The sequence below is a fragment of the Canis lupus genome, chromosome 24, assembly GCF_011100685.1.
Source record: "Canis lupus familiaris isolate Mischka breed German Shepherd chromosome 24, alternate assembly UU_Cfam_GSD_1.0, whole genome shotgun sequence".
NCBI lineage: Eukaryota > Metazoa > Chordata > Mammalia > Carnivora > Canidae > Canis > Canis lupus.
Genome location: NC_049245.1, coordinates 45,218,426 through 45,233,100, shown reverse-complemented (window position 1 = coordinate 45,233,100; position 14,675 = coordinate 45,218,426). Strand labels below are relative to the sequence as shown.

General features: G+C 36.2%; 1 protein-coding gene across 10 annotated transcripts in view; it reads left to right on the top strand.

Annotated features, from left to right (window-relative positions):
- Window positions 1-13,962, top strand: part of SYCP2 (synaptonemal complex protein 2) — an 80,169-nt gene extending 66,207 nt beyond the window's left edge. For 4 of the 10 annotated variants that reach the window (XM_038572763.1, XM_038572765.1, XM_038572764.1 and 1 more), the window contains exons 31-43: window positions 255-292; window positions 770-940; window positions 2,352-2,535; window positions 3,922-4,130; window positions 8,589-8,679; window positions 8,923-9,078; window positions 9,789-9,910; window positions 11,306-11,400; window positions 11,486-11,585; window positions 11,835-11,893; window positions 12,015-12,093; window positions 12,187-12,243; window positions 13,189-13,962. In XM_038572763.1, coding sequence (XP_038428691.1) covers window positions 255-292; window positions 770-940; window positions 2,352-2,535; window positions 3,922-4,130; window positions 8,589-8,679; window positions 8,923-9,078; window positions 9,789-9,910; window positions 11,306-11,400; window positions 11,486-11,585; window positions 11,835-11,893; window positions 12,015-12,093; window positions 12,187-12,243; window positions 13,189-13,266 — 1,439 coding nt within the window. In that variant the 3' untranslated portion in view covers window positions 13,267-13,962. Of the gene's footprint in view, window positions 1-254; window positions 293-769; window positions 941-971; window positions 2,536-3,921; window positions 4,131-8,588; window positions 8,680-8,922; window positions 9,079-9,788; window positions 9,911-11,305; window positions 11,401-11,485; window positions 11,586-11,834; window positions 11,894-12,014; window positions 12,094-12,186; window positions 12,244-13,188 lie in introns of those variants that run through there. The other 6 variants (XM_038572768.1, XM_038572766.1, XM_038572767.1 and 3 more) reach the window with 6 other exon arrangements.
- The last annotated feature ends 713 nt before the right edge of the window (window positions 13,963-14,675 follow it).

Genomic DNA, 14,675 nt, shown 5'->3' with positions numbered 1-14,675 from the left:
ATTTATTTATTCATGAGAGACAGAGAGAGAGAGAGAGAGGCAGAGACACAGGCAGGGGGAGAAGCAGGCTCCATGCAGGGAGCCTGACGTGGGACTTGATCCCAGGTCTCCAGGATCAGGCCCTGGGCGGGAGGCGGCACTAAACTGCTGAGCCACCCGGGCTGCCCATAATTTTAACTTCTATGCAAAAATATTCAAAAAAAATTTAATGCCAGTTCTTATCTATTTGAAAATTTTATTTTCTTGAATTGCAGGACCATCTTTGGAAAGGGGACAACCAAAATCTAAAATGGTAAAGCCAAGAAGTTTGTGTTCAAACACCCCTTTAAAATTATATTTCTTCTGTCATGTAAAAAAATTCATTTTTCATCTCATAATTTTATCCTTATGGTTACTTGTTTTTCCATAATTATTCTAGCCTTTGCATGCATCCTCCTACCTTTCCCTTTTTGGATCATGTTGGCCTGTTTTCTTCTGTAGTTCTAGGAACTTTTGATATCTCTGCTTCTCTTTTTTTCCTGTTTTTTACATGCGTTAAGTAATATATACCAGGCCTCTCAGACCTTTAATGACAGGGATAGAAAAAGGTGATAGAGAAGATATAAGGACAGAAAGATAAAATCCAGTCTGAAAAATATTAATCAGGAATCTTTTTATTTCTACAAATATATTATGTATATCTTGTCATAGTGCCAATTTTACAGCAAATAGTTTGTATTTCTTATATCTCAAATGTTGATCTAATAATTTAGAAATTTTTCTCCTAAAGACACCCAACAAAAACATCACCAAAAAGGTAGAGGAGAGAGTTCCAGATGGGAGAATCAGACTTCCACGAAGAGCGACAAAAACCAAAAAAAATTATAAAGATCTCTCAAATTCAGAATCAGAGAATGAACAAGAATTTTCACTTTCGTTTAAAGAGAAATTGCTAGTAAAGGTAAATAGATACAATTCAGACTAAAAATTTCTGAAAAGCCTGTGAGAATATTAAATATAGGATGTATTTTTTGCAAAAATGTCAGATTTGTCACATTTTAAGATTTAACATTCTGCATGAGAAATTTTATAGGTTAAAAGTTGATCTTTAGACAATGCGGCAAAATGTGTGATAAATTGGCATTAGTGTTACAAAACAGATGTTTGGCTCTAAGAAAATGATAACCTGAAGATCATATCTTTGAATTAGAAAAATGCTTGTTTTTTTTCAAAATTATACTCCAAAAAAGTGCAGACTGTTGGGAAGCTGTGAATCTTTCTCTTGAATGGACCTGAGATTCTTCCCATATATTGCCCACCTGTGTCCATCCCTGGCTTCTCTCTGGGAATATTACAGATGTATTCTCTAGCCATCTGTGCTAGAAAGACTTCTTTTTAACAAAGTAAAAAGCAAAACAATAACACAAAAAATTCAGTGCTTACAATATGCCAGGTGCTATGCTAAGTACTTTAACTTCTTAAAATCTCTTAAGTACCATAGGTGACTCGTATTATTATTGACATCTCATTTTACAAATGAGAAATTGAGGCTCAAAGAGATAAAGGAACTTGCCCAAGGTCACACAGGTAGGAGGTGGTAAAACAAAGGTTTGGACCCAGAGAGTCTGACACTAAAGGTAGGTCTCTGGCCATTACTCTGTTCTGATTTCACATCATTAAACTTCCATCTTCCCTTGTTTCTAACCTTGTTAACCTTTACTTGGAAGACTTTAAGGACTTTATAACTTATCTCCGGATTTTCTATCACTTCTTAATTTACTATGCACATAGCCAGCTGAGTCTTCCCAAGCCACCTTTCCTCTTATCTAACTTCAAAGAAAAACCCTGAAAATCTCCATATAGTGAAATAGTGTATCAGAATACCTTTGCAAGCTCATTTCCTCTCTTCCCCGGTAAAACAAACAGAATAACCCATGACTCCCAAACAGAACCTGTGACGTGCTTGCTTCGGCAGCACACGTACCAAACAAGACCCTTGCTTCTCCACTCCCTGTGCTGTTAGGGGTCTCTCATGGCCTTAGTATATCCCTCACCACGTCCTTTAACAGCTCCCAAGCATGACAAGTACCATGCAATCCAGGAACTTTTTCTGGTTTTTCTAAACTGGATATAATCTTCTTACAGCATTTTGTTTGTATTTCTTATAATATTACAATCCATGAACTGTATTTTTCTGTGAATTTGTCATATGCCTTCTAGTATATTAGAAAGTCCTCCGCTACTTGTGTTGAGCCCCCTGTTGTGCCTGTAAATAGTAGAAGATATTTACTATTTCAGCATAATTTGTTTTATATGTTCAAGTATAAATTCTTTGCATTTAAGTATAATTTGAGAGTTGTCAATACATTTAGGAGGAGAATATCCATTCCAGAAGCAAAACCATGAAGCTTCCAAAGAAACAACAGAACACCTTCTCTGCCGAAAAACAAAAGGATATACCATCATCTCTACCAAAAGATGCTATAAGAGATAATAGCCTTGGCTTATCTCCTATATCTTTATCTGGGAGCCCATCCTCTATAGAAGTAATGAGATGTCAGTATCACTTTTTTTCTTATAAAATATTCAATAAATTTCTGTTATAACTATAATTCTGTGAAAATAGAGTTTGAAGATTAACAAATATGCCCTTCAAAATTATGGGTACTCAAAACTTCATTTTTTGAACTAGTAAATGTTAGTAACGTGGTCTTTGCAAAGTAGACAACAGTTGTCCTTATGACAGTCAGGTCTTTAATGGTAGGGAGTTAAAGACCAAATGCTTCAATATGGAAAGTATTTATATTTACAAATTATAATGTGAAAACTGAATAAACTTTTAGGTGCTTAATCCCTAGATATATTTAATAACATGAAAATAATGATGAGCATTTCTACTTCTTCTTTTATACATTTCATTGACTAAAGTCCCCAAGAAATATCATGGTCATTCTGTGGACCCATAGTGGATTATCTTTTGTGATTTCAGGTTTTGCTTTTATTTAAAAATAACTGACAAAAATTCATATTCTTTGGAGTATTGGTGTATACACAGATATACATCACACACTTTTCTAGTTTGGAAACTATAAGTTTGTACTTTTTTTAAGCTCCTTTTAAGGATATTTTAAAGCATTTCCAAGTATCCATCTTTTCGGTTAAAATTCAGTTAAATAAGTTAACATATACTTTCTCCAAAGTAGCTGATTCATTCTTTTCTAGAATATTTTCATAGAGCATAGACCATTGTCATCTCAGATAACCACATACTAACAGACAGATGCATATGCCCTGATTTGATCTGAAAACTGAGAATCATTTACACTAAGGTTTATTTTGGCCATAAATTTCCTTGTCTATATATGAAGGATTTAAATAAGATGATTTCCCAAGCTATCTCCAACCAGAAAATTCTTTATCTTTATGTGACAGTATTGGCTAGGATGTCAAAATACTCAAGATTAGGTTGATCATTACAGAGCAGCTCATACTATAGATAATTTTGTTTGAACTTTTGAAATTTCTTGTAATTACATTTTTAAATGAGCCATAATATTTTTCAGAGTCTTACAAATTAAATATAGTTTGGTCTTGATTTATTGAACATTTATCTTTTTAAATATAGATAATATTTGAGGATTTGATTAATCATTATATTCTTTTTTTTTTTTTTTTTTTAATTTTTATTTATTTATGATAGTCACAGAGAGAGAGAGAGAGAGGCAGAGACATAGGCAGAGGGAGAAGCAGGCTCCATGCACCGGGAGCCTGACGTGGGATTCGATCCCGGGTCTCCAGGATCGCGCCCTGGGCCAAAGGCAGGCGCCAAACTGCTGCGCCACCCAGGGATCCCTAATCATTATATTCTTAGAATATAATTGTACTATTTCTGAAGTGGACACCAGTGACAATACCTGCCATCTGTTTTTTGTGTTCTGTGAGGCAATACAGGTACAGAGAAAATAAGAGAAAGGGATTTTACTCAAGATTTTGATGGTGTGACAAAATCCCTATCACCTTCTCTGAAAACTTCACCTGAATCCTCAAACAGTAAATATGGAGTTGGAGGTCCAATAAAGTCACCTACAAACAGTGACAAAAAATTATGTGCAAGAGAAAGTTGCTCACTAATTCCACAGTCCTTCTTGTTGGTAAGAATATACATGATTTTTTTTTCCTTTTTCAGATATACCAGAGAGGGTAAATTATTTGCCTCTAATCTTAATCAAATATATATTGCTTATCCACTTAATATAGAGTTCTGGGGTTTGGTCTGTGGGAGAAGAATAACCTACTGAGATGTAAAAAGCCTCTGAAACTTCTAGACTAGTAAGTAGCTGTACAGGAGTAAGAATGTGGTGTTGTGGGAAGTATTGAGTGCTGTTAGCACTATTGCTATAGGAATGATCACTTCCACAGAGGCACTGCTTACTTGTCTGTACATCCAAACCACATAGTTCATGAATGAATACTAAAATGAACAAATTTTATGGTACCTGAAAAATTCTTTATTCTTCCTCTTTTGTATATTATCAAATGTACTATTTCTTCTTATATGTAGGTATGTTCTGAAGGGTTGTAAAAAGACATTAAAGATAGGAATCAATTATGGTCAAAGTGAGGGAGGGTAGCTAAAACTGTTATGCCTACAAGGAATAGTATAAGTTGTGGATACTTTGGTACCAGTTTATAAACCCCATGCCACCTCCACTCCCCTCTTTTTTTTTTTTTTTTTTTTTTTTTGGCTTGGGTTATATAGATGTATTAATTTGGAGGATCTTAAAGAAGTAATGTTACAGAACTGACTACCAGGATCATATAGTTCACTATAACTGGGCATAGCAGAAAGAGTTTTGAGTCAGAATTGCATTTAAATCCTGACTCCAGGGATCCCTGGGTGGCGCAGCGGTTTGGCGCCTGCCTTTGGCCCAGGGCGCGGTCCTGGAGGCCCGGGATCGAATCCCACATCAGGCTCCCGGTGCATGGAGCCTGCTTCTCCCTCTGCCTGTGTCTCTGCCTCTCTCTCTCTCTCTCTCTCTCTCTGTGACTATCATAAATAAATTTAAAAAAATTTTTTTAAATAAATCCTGACTCCACTATTTGCTAACTATGTAACATTTTATAAATTAATGAATCCCTCTGCACCTTAGTTTTCTCATCTGCACAGTGGGGCTGTGAAAAATTAGTCTGATTGTGTAAGCATTAATATCTGATACCTGGCAAATACCCAAATATATTATTCTCTTGATATGTGCTAAGCTCTGTATACAGAAATGGAATCAATGAGAGTTCAGTCCACCTAAAAACCTCTAATAAAACCAAACTTCTGTCCTAGCACTTTGAACCGAATGATTTTATTCCTACAGGATTTTATTCCCTTTATTCTGTTTAACCAGTAGTTTTTAGAGAGCATATTTTTCTAACAAAATCTCTCATGAAAGCACCGATGTGCCAAACAGATAAAAATGGACTACACTATTTAAAGCAGAAAGGAGGTCTGCACCCTAACCTACTCAGCCTGTCTCCCTAATAACCCCCAAAGCACCTTTGCGAGATTCTCAGTTTCTAGAGACCATAGTTTGAACACCAGTTTCCCACTGGATCATAATCCCACTGTCCTTTGTCAGAATTGCTCTACCATCCTTGGTTTCCCTGAACCCTTTATCCTTTCAGTATCCTATCTTGCAAATCTCAAAACCTAGAAAATCTCCTACCTACTTTATGTTATCAGTCTAGTTGGAGTTTTAATTGTTATATACTTATTGGCTGTTTCCCATTTACTGTTGACTCTTAGATATCAGAAATTTGCTATAGTCTCCAACACTGCTATATGATGGTGTCCATTTCTCTACAGTTTTAACTGTATGTTACTATATGGTTCTCTTTGTGTCAGTTTGATGAGTATAGTAACTTTAATGTGCATTTTATTGATTAACAGCATTAGTATTCCTGTTTTTTGGCTAGTTTGTGATAATTGCATCATTGGCTTTTTCTTATTGATTTGTAGTTCTTAAAATATTCTAGATATTAATTCTGTATTTATGTACAATGCAAAAGAATTGTTATGTACATTGTTATGTACATTGTTATGTACAATGCAAAAGAATGCAAACATTCTTTTTCCAGTATGTATCTTTTCATTTAAATAAAAAACTTCCATAGGACAAAAAAATGGTATCATGAAATTTACCAGTCTTTGTGTTCAAGAAATCCCTCAGCTACTGTCCTATTCCTTTCTGGTAAAAATTCAACCTTTAGCTTTTCAATCTTTCTAGGCTTTCTCTTTGCCATGTGTATAGTAAATTAGTGCATGAGGTACTCTCCTGTCTCCATTGTTTGCAATGATCATTTGGGCACAGCCCAGACAACTAGGGGGCCAGCTGTAAGGCAGGCTCTCTCTGTGTGCTGAGGCCACATCACTTTCATCAGTAGAGCCTGATGCTACCAGGGTACTTCACCACTCCACACTCCTCTTGCACATGCTCTTGACCCTCTACTCATCCACATAAATTTTGGAGTTTGTCTAAGGGAAGAATTTCCATTTCCCAATATTGATACTGAGATTTTTCATCCATATATTTTTCTCTCTACATTTTGGTATTATTTACAACAAAATTATGCCAAATCTTCCACAAAGAAAATTAGATTAGTTCCTACATTTTATGGATTTTCTTTTTACTGTATTAAAAAAACTATATTTTCTGGATTTTTAATTTTTTGCTTTTGTATAGAAACATTGTTGATTTTTATATCTCCAACTACCTTGACTAATTCTGTCATAATTCCCTGCCATAGGTCCTCTTGGATTTTGGATATAGGCAGTTACTCATGATAATTTTTGTATTTTCCATTCCAGTCCTTATACTTAAGTTTTTTATTGTTAAGATGACAGTGACCTCGGGGGGAGTGTTAACTAGATACTGTACCAGCAGGCATGCTTATTCGTAGTTTCTGGTGGATACTTTTATCAAATTAACGTTTTAGTTGTCTAAGGACTTTTTCCCATTAAATTGTGAATGGGTGACGAATTTTAGCAGCAAATGAAATATTCCCTCAAAACATTAGTTTTGGGGGCACCTGGGTGGCTCATTGGTTGAGTCTCTGCCTTTGGCTTAAGTCATGATCCTAGCTAGGGTCCTGGGATCGAGTCCCACATGCAGGGAGACTGCTTCCCCCTCTGCCTGTGTCTTTGCTCTCTCTGTGTGTTTCTCATGAATAAATAAAATCTTTAAAAAAAAGCACACACACACACACATATGTTTTGGTTTCTTTTTTTATTTTAAAGTTTTTTATGTATTTATTCATGAGAGACACAGAAAGGGAGAGGCAGAGACATAGGCAGAGGGAGAAGCAGGCTCCCTCCTGGGAGCCTGATGTGGGCCTGGATCCCTGGACTGGGATCACACCCTGAGTCGAAGGCAGGTGTGCTCAACCGCTGAGCCACCCAGGCATCCCAAGTTTTGGTTCCATACCGTGGTTTTGGCTTTAAGTAATTTTCTAATTTCCTTTGGGTTTGCATATGTCTTGTTCATTCATACTCCCAATTAGTAATACTGTTATGAATAGAAAAAATATAAATTCTGTGGTGTTTACATAAGAAACACACAATTGGAACAGCTACTCAGATGTAAGTACTTATAGTTCAGAAAAAACAGTTGATGGAAGTTGAACTTGCAAACAACAATGAAAATCTTGGACAAAGCGTTAGAGGCTTAAAGGGTAGTACAACTAACCAACTTAAACTAAGATAGTCCTTATAAGAATCAGATTACTGGCCTCTAGTAATAATGTTTTAATATTTGTTAACTTGTTAATTGAAAATCTGATGTTTAAAGTGCAGGATGTTGTGATCATGGAAGAAAGTTGACATTTTTTAAATGAGAAGTTGTAAGTCTTAAATAGTGAGATACAGCTGCTGAACCACTGACTTACATAGTTATAAGGGACTTTCTGGTTTCCTGAATACATAGAAATTTGGTTGAGCTTTGTGCCACTATAGTAGTCCATCAGTCCATCATCAAAAATATTGTAATATCCTGTAAAACACAGAACAGTAAGGCAAAATTTTACAGTTTAGGGAAGGCTGGGATTTAACCTCCACCTTAGTAGATAGGTTGCTGTTCCTTCGCTGCTTGGTCTGGATCTATTGACCCACCTAATAAGTAAAGGGAGGAACCGGGGGCAGGCATGTATTTTTATGGAATAGGAAAATGATTCCTTTGACTGGAATGGAGAAACCTGTATACTGAAGCAGGAAAACACCAGGTTAGATGAAAAAGATGTGGCTGAAATGGAGATTGAAAGAAGAGTTTAGATTTCTATTTTGTATGGCTTCCTGTTTTCCCGACTCAAATCAAAATCCTAATGAGGAAGGATTGAAAAGCGGGAGTAGTCGAAAAAGTCAGCTGAAAACTATTGCTATCATATAGGATTGAGGTGAATATAGGAATGTCATGTTAGAGATGCAGGGAAGGGATATAAACAAAACCATCTGATAAAGGAATGGACAGCATTTGCAGTTCACTTGCTTTACAGTTTGAGAAAGATGGTCAAAGGTGAAGCCAAGACTGTTAACAGAATTTGTTTCCAATTTCTAATATCTATTTTAGGGAAATCGTTCTACATCTCCACTATCCATGTCTAGTGAAGGAAGAGAGCAAATATGGTGTGACATGCCTTGTGACTCTACTCATGTGTCAGGTATGTAGTCACAGAACTGCTTTAAAAACCATATTAGAGAAATACTACTGTGAAATGTTATCTAAAGGAATTATATTTTAAGTCCTACCATGTATTCAACTTAATGTCAAGTTGAAAATAAACTAGATACAACTTAATGCGCAGTTGCCTAAATACAAATAACTGAAAGCCTTTAATAAAAGCAAGAAAATTATTAGGTATTTTTAATCAAGATTGTAGCACTATTTTTTAACTGTTCTTAAGACTCCATACAGCATATTAGTTGCAAACGAATGTACGTGGAAGATAATCTAAGTAGTGCTGATGAAGTAGAATTGGAAAAGGAGGAGGAAGGGAGAGTATGCTTGATTCCCAAAAAACGATCTAAAAATGAAGATAGCGTTCATCACACTTACGAAGGTAGGTAGATCAAATGCCTGTGTCAAAATGCAATTATGGTGGAAGGTAGCTTCTTAGATCTTGAATGACCCACAAAAAAATCTCCTTTGTAAAGAGAACTCCGGAGAAGTCTAATAAGGATGATGCTGTATCACAAAGTTCACTTTATGTGAAGTATGGTAGTAAGGATCTGTTTGCATTCCTAAATCTCCTTTAAGATTTTATTATTACCACGTATAAGCTTTACTAGAATATGAATTTACTGATCAGTCACTAAATATTTGGTTATTAGCATGGAAATAGTTAAAAAATGAACAATCCAGAAACTTCCATCTTGATATTGCCATTGCCAAAATGACTTTTTAGAAATCAAAATATTTTTAAATTGAAAAATAGGAGGGTATACCTTTAATATCATAATTCTTAGATCACACATAGAATCTGAAAATAAGATTTGTTCTCAGCTTCATGACCAGTAAGGGTAAATTTGTATTAATACATATTTTAGGGATCCCTGGGTGGCGCAGTGGTTTGGCGCCTGCCTTTGGCCCAGGGCGCGATCCTGGAGACCCGGGATCGAATCCCACATCAGGCTCCCAGTGCATGGAGCCTGCTTCTCCCTCTGCCTGTGTCTCTGCCTCTCTCTCTCTCTCTCTCTCTCTCTCTGTGACTATCATAAATTTAAAAAAAAATACATATTTTAACTTTACCCGATTGTCTTCGTTTTTTAGTGTCTGGAAGTATATCTCCATTGTCAACAAATGACTTTTCTATCCATGGGGAAAGCTGGGAAAACGAACTCTCAGAGGTGATGTGCGAGAGCCTCAACGCAGAATTTAGGAGGAAATTTCATGTGCGTTACCATTCTTTAAATTATGATTTATACCTGGGAGGCCTGGGTGGTTCAGTGGTTGAGCATCTGCCTTCAGCTCAGGGTGTGATCCTGGGGTCCTGGGATTGAGTTCTGCATCGGGCTCCCTGCAGGGAGCCTGCTTCTCCCTCTACCTGTGTCTCTGCCTCTCTCTGTGTCTCTCATAAATAAAATCTTTAAAAAATATATGATTTATACCCAGTCATATGAAGAGATACCAGCTTTCTACTAGACTCTCAGCTGGTTTGATCGTATGGCCACAAAACATCCATTTACTAATCCCTTTGTCTTTGTGGACTGGTGACAAGTGGGGTGACTCCAGGTTTCTCTTCTAAAATCTGTGTATTATCCATATTCTTTCTTCTCCTGGATTCTTTGTCTCATTTCCCTTTTCAGTTTTTTTATTATTTGGACTCTTAGTGTGATTTTTCTTTTTTACCCTGAACAATTTTCTTTTCATGCCTCATGTTTTTGTTGCATGGAATGGGGACGGTTAGGGCGCTGTATAAAACATGAAACCCCCTCATTCCGTGTTACCAGGTCTGTACACTTACATAGCCTTAGCTGCTGAGGTTTGAGTGAAGTGAAGTTTGCAAAAATGCTGTGTAGGAAATTTTTAGGTATTGTTTTCTCCACCTGCCTCTTTTTCCCACACACCTGTGTTTATAAGAGTTCTTTGCCTCCTGGTAACCTGTGCAGAAATACATCTTTTATCATCAGCCCCATTTCCTCCTTTGCTTCTCTCTGAAATTAAAATTCTGTATATTTTATTTTGATTTCGTGTGTGTGTGTGTGTGTGTGTGTGTGTGTGTGTATATATATATATATATATGTAATTTATTGTAGTTTGATTTGCCAACATATAACACCCAGTGCTCATCCTGTCAAGTGCCCCCCTCAGTACCCAACACCCCATCCCCCGGGGCCCACCTCCCCTTCCACTACCCCTTGTTTGTTTCCCAGAGTTAGGAATCTCTCATGTTTTATTTTGATTTTAATTATCAAAGGCCAACCTAGTCTAAACAGAGGAGCCCTGATTTCTGTATCGTGTTCTGCACCTGGCTAGATCTAGCAAATGGGTTTTCTTGGAAGATGGTAATGATTCTGACTTTGAGGCTCTGTTCCTAAAGAGAATGATAATAACTAGCATATTTGTAAATAATTAGACTGTGGTGTCTTTACCAAGTCAAAACCTCCTTGATGGAACTGGATCCTGCTCTGATTGAACTTATTAACATTTTAGTTTAAATCCCCAAGTTTTCCATTTGTCGCTTTTCTGAGTTCTGAGTCATTTCCATGGTAAAGGCTTTGTTCGTAACATAGTCTTGGTTAGATTATTTTATAAAGAGTTTTCAGTTACAGCTTAGTGTTTTTCAGGTCCGCCAAAAAATTATGGATTACTTTACTAAGCAGTCTTGGAAAACAGCTCAACAACATCTGAATACAATGAACCAACAGATTCAGGAGTATAGGTCTGTAATAAAAAAAAAAAAAACCCTTTGAAATCTTCTGAATGCTACAGTTTCCAAAAATAACCTCATTTTGTTTCTTTAATAGGATCAACAAACTTGAAAAGTTCCAATTCATCATCATAGAGGAGTTGGAGAATTATGAAAAAGATTCACAGTCTTTAAAAGATTTGGAGAAAGAATTTGTGGTATGTGCTTTAAAAAAATTCTTAAAAGAGCTACACCCAGGAAAACTGTTAATTTTATTCTTTAGAAAATTGTTTTAGATTTCATATATATATATATATATATACATATCACCTACAGACTGAAACTTAGTAAGGGGAAAACCCTGAAAGAGTGACATCTAGAATATGCTTAGCATATAGCCACATTGTTTATTTAAATTAGGAGTATAGGAATTCTGCAAGTTTTAATTTTTGTATTTTATAATTTAGGATTTCTGGGAGAAGACATTTCAGAAGTTCAGTGCCTATCAAAAAAGTGAACAGCAGAGGTTAGTGTGATATTCTTAATGACTGGAATCTGTATACATTTTTAATTTTTAAACAGTCTAAAAGTCTAATCATATTACAGCAATTTAAAATGATAACTACAAAAGTAACTCCTTTTGTTAGGCTTCACCTTTTGAAAGCGTCACTGGAAAAAAATGTCTTCTACAACACTGATTACGAGGACACTGTTTTTCGATCTGAGGTACCAGCTTCTACATTTTTATGTATCTCTCTTAATACCTCTTTGCTGTGAAGATTTTACAGTAAATTTCATAGATGAATTTTGCATTTACAGATGTGTTCAATGAAAGAAAATATGAAAATGCTGCAAGACAGGCTTCTGAAGGAAACAGTAAGTCCACTCTCGGGTCGGAGTTTCACGTGGAAGGGCCAGTCATGCTGCTGCGTCTCTTAATGGCAGTTCTTTCACAGGCTTTGCTTCTTTCTTTTTGGATTGAGAGACAGTTTTAGCTCAGCGATTTTTGTTGCTTGAGTTAGAATAATGGTAGCAAACTTATAGTAAAATATTAATACAGGTGATTAAAATGAGTCCCTCCTAAGGAAAAAAAGAGTTATCAGTTTGCTGATTTTAAAACGAGCTCAAAGAATTATTTTTTTGTCCTGTATCTAAGTACTGTGCACTGCAATAGACCCCTGCTGCTTTCTGAAGGCTGTGTGTCAGGACAGAGCTCCTCAGAAAGAAGTCCTGTCTACTTGGACAGCAAGACTCCATTTACCTTCCAGATGTCTAGTAGACCAGCAGCTGCAATTCTGGGGAAAAGTACTGCTGGAGGGTAGGGATCCAAGCGAACATGTCTTCAGTGTTGTCTCAGAGATAGCATTTTTATGCATACTGTAATATCTCCTGTGCACAAAGATGGTACTATTGTATGTACTCACTTTGAATAGAACCTCACTGTGCTGGAATGGTAGAGGACCAGGCCTTTGTGGCTAAGCCACCCTAGCTCAAAGCAAACAAGCCAACCAACTAGACCAATAAATAAAATTCAGTCTAAAAAAAAATTTCAGCAATTTGGGATTTAAAAGACTGGATCTCTCAGTTGATCATCTAGAGTATCAGTGATGATCCCTGAACTCTGTAGCTAGGTAGAAAGACTGGGGTGGGGTGGGGGGGGGCAGTTAGATAGCATGAACACTGATACAAGGGGATTGCTTTATGAAGGGGATTGCTTCCCAAAGAATCCCAATTTATAGCTAGCTTGTCTTTTTTTTCCTATTTGATGGTTCTACAATAATAATTTAAAATCTAAGTGTGATTTTTTTTTCCTGACTATAGCAAGAAGAGGAGCTTCTTAATGTACGCAGAGGACTGATGTCATTATTCATGGCTCATGAAAGAAATGTTCATGTGTGATGTCTAGTTATCAACAATTTTATCCACCTATTCCTTTTTGTGTATAACAGGAAATACCAGAGTAGCCCTACAAAGAGAAAAATACACGTCATCCAGGCAAGAGTACTTTTGTAGGAGCCTCCAAAACCAAAGAAATGGTGTCTTATGGATGTGAAAAAACCACTGTAACATGACTCCAGCCTCAAGAGTCTGTAATTTTTTTTTAATTGTATTACACAGACAAGAAAAATTTTTGGGAAACCAGATAGTAAAAGTAATTTGCTTGTTTTTGTAGTAATACTTATATTGCACAAATCTTGCTGAGTTAACTGTACTTATAAAACTAAAATTTATCTTATTTTAAATGAATATAATTTGGACTAAATATAATGTATTACTAGTTCAGAATATACTACATGTAATAAAAATTAAGCCATGCTAAGAAGGGGGAGAAGTCTCTGATTTAAAATGCTTACCTGAATGTAAGTATTTTCAGCAACTGTTGGAGAGTATGTTTATTCAGTTATGGCTCCAGTTACTATATTCTCTAAATTTTAATTTTAGGTAGAAGTCTTAATTCATAAGCAGGCTATTTTGACCAGTACTTTTTAAGCTCCTAATGTTCATTGTAATAATATCTTGGTAGAATATAAAGATACATGTTTGTTTTAATTATATATTAAAGTTGAAATAAATGCTATGTAACTTTGAATATTATAAGTAGATGATTATTTTATAAATCATTATATTCCTATTTTATGAACTTTGGATCCAACAAAACATCCTTCTGCCATCAGACATGTGAAGTAGAATAGTAAGTGCCCTCCCTCTCTAAGGCTGGCCTGTACAAGGGTAGCAGAGTATGTGAATACCACCAGTATTTAAATACAGTGGTGGAAGTGGCTTGCTTAGTGTAGACAAGCAGAAGAAAACCTTTCCTATCTTAGCTTTATTCGATTATTGGTAGGGTAGCAGTGATTCCGTGTCAGGAAACAGTAATGACTCTACTATAATACTGTTATAGTATATAGTATATAGTATTTACTATAATGGTAAACAGTATTCAGGAGTTGTGAGACTTTAGGATGACTCCCGCTGTGATATGCCTCCCTGCTTGCCTCATGTTTGGCTACAATATATATAGTGTCCCACACATTCCCAACCTGCACGGTGTGTGTGACCTACTTCACACAGTAGTTATGCCCCGCTGCACCTCCCTTCTGGCATTCTCCTCAGTCTGACCTTTCCCTCTCTCCAACTTGCTTTTGAAGTGGTCCCAGGCTCTTCAGTCCACCACAGTTTGGCTATGCATATTGTCCCCTTCCTTGTCCCTCTTTCCTTCCTTACCCAGTACAGATTCTCTAGTAAAAAAAAAATAATACTCTTTTTCCCTCTCCTCTCTCACTGAATCTGTTAATTCACACCCCTCA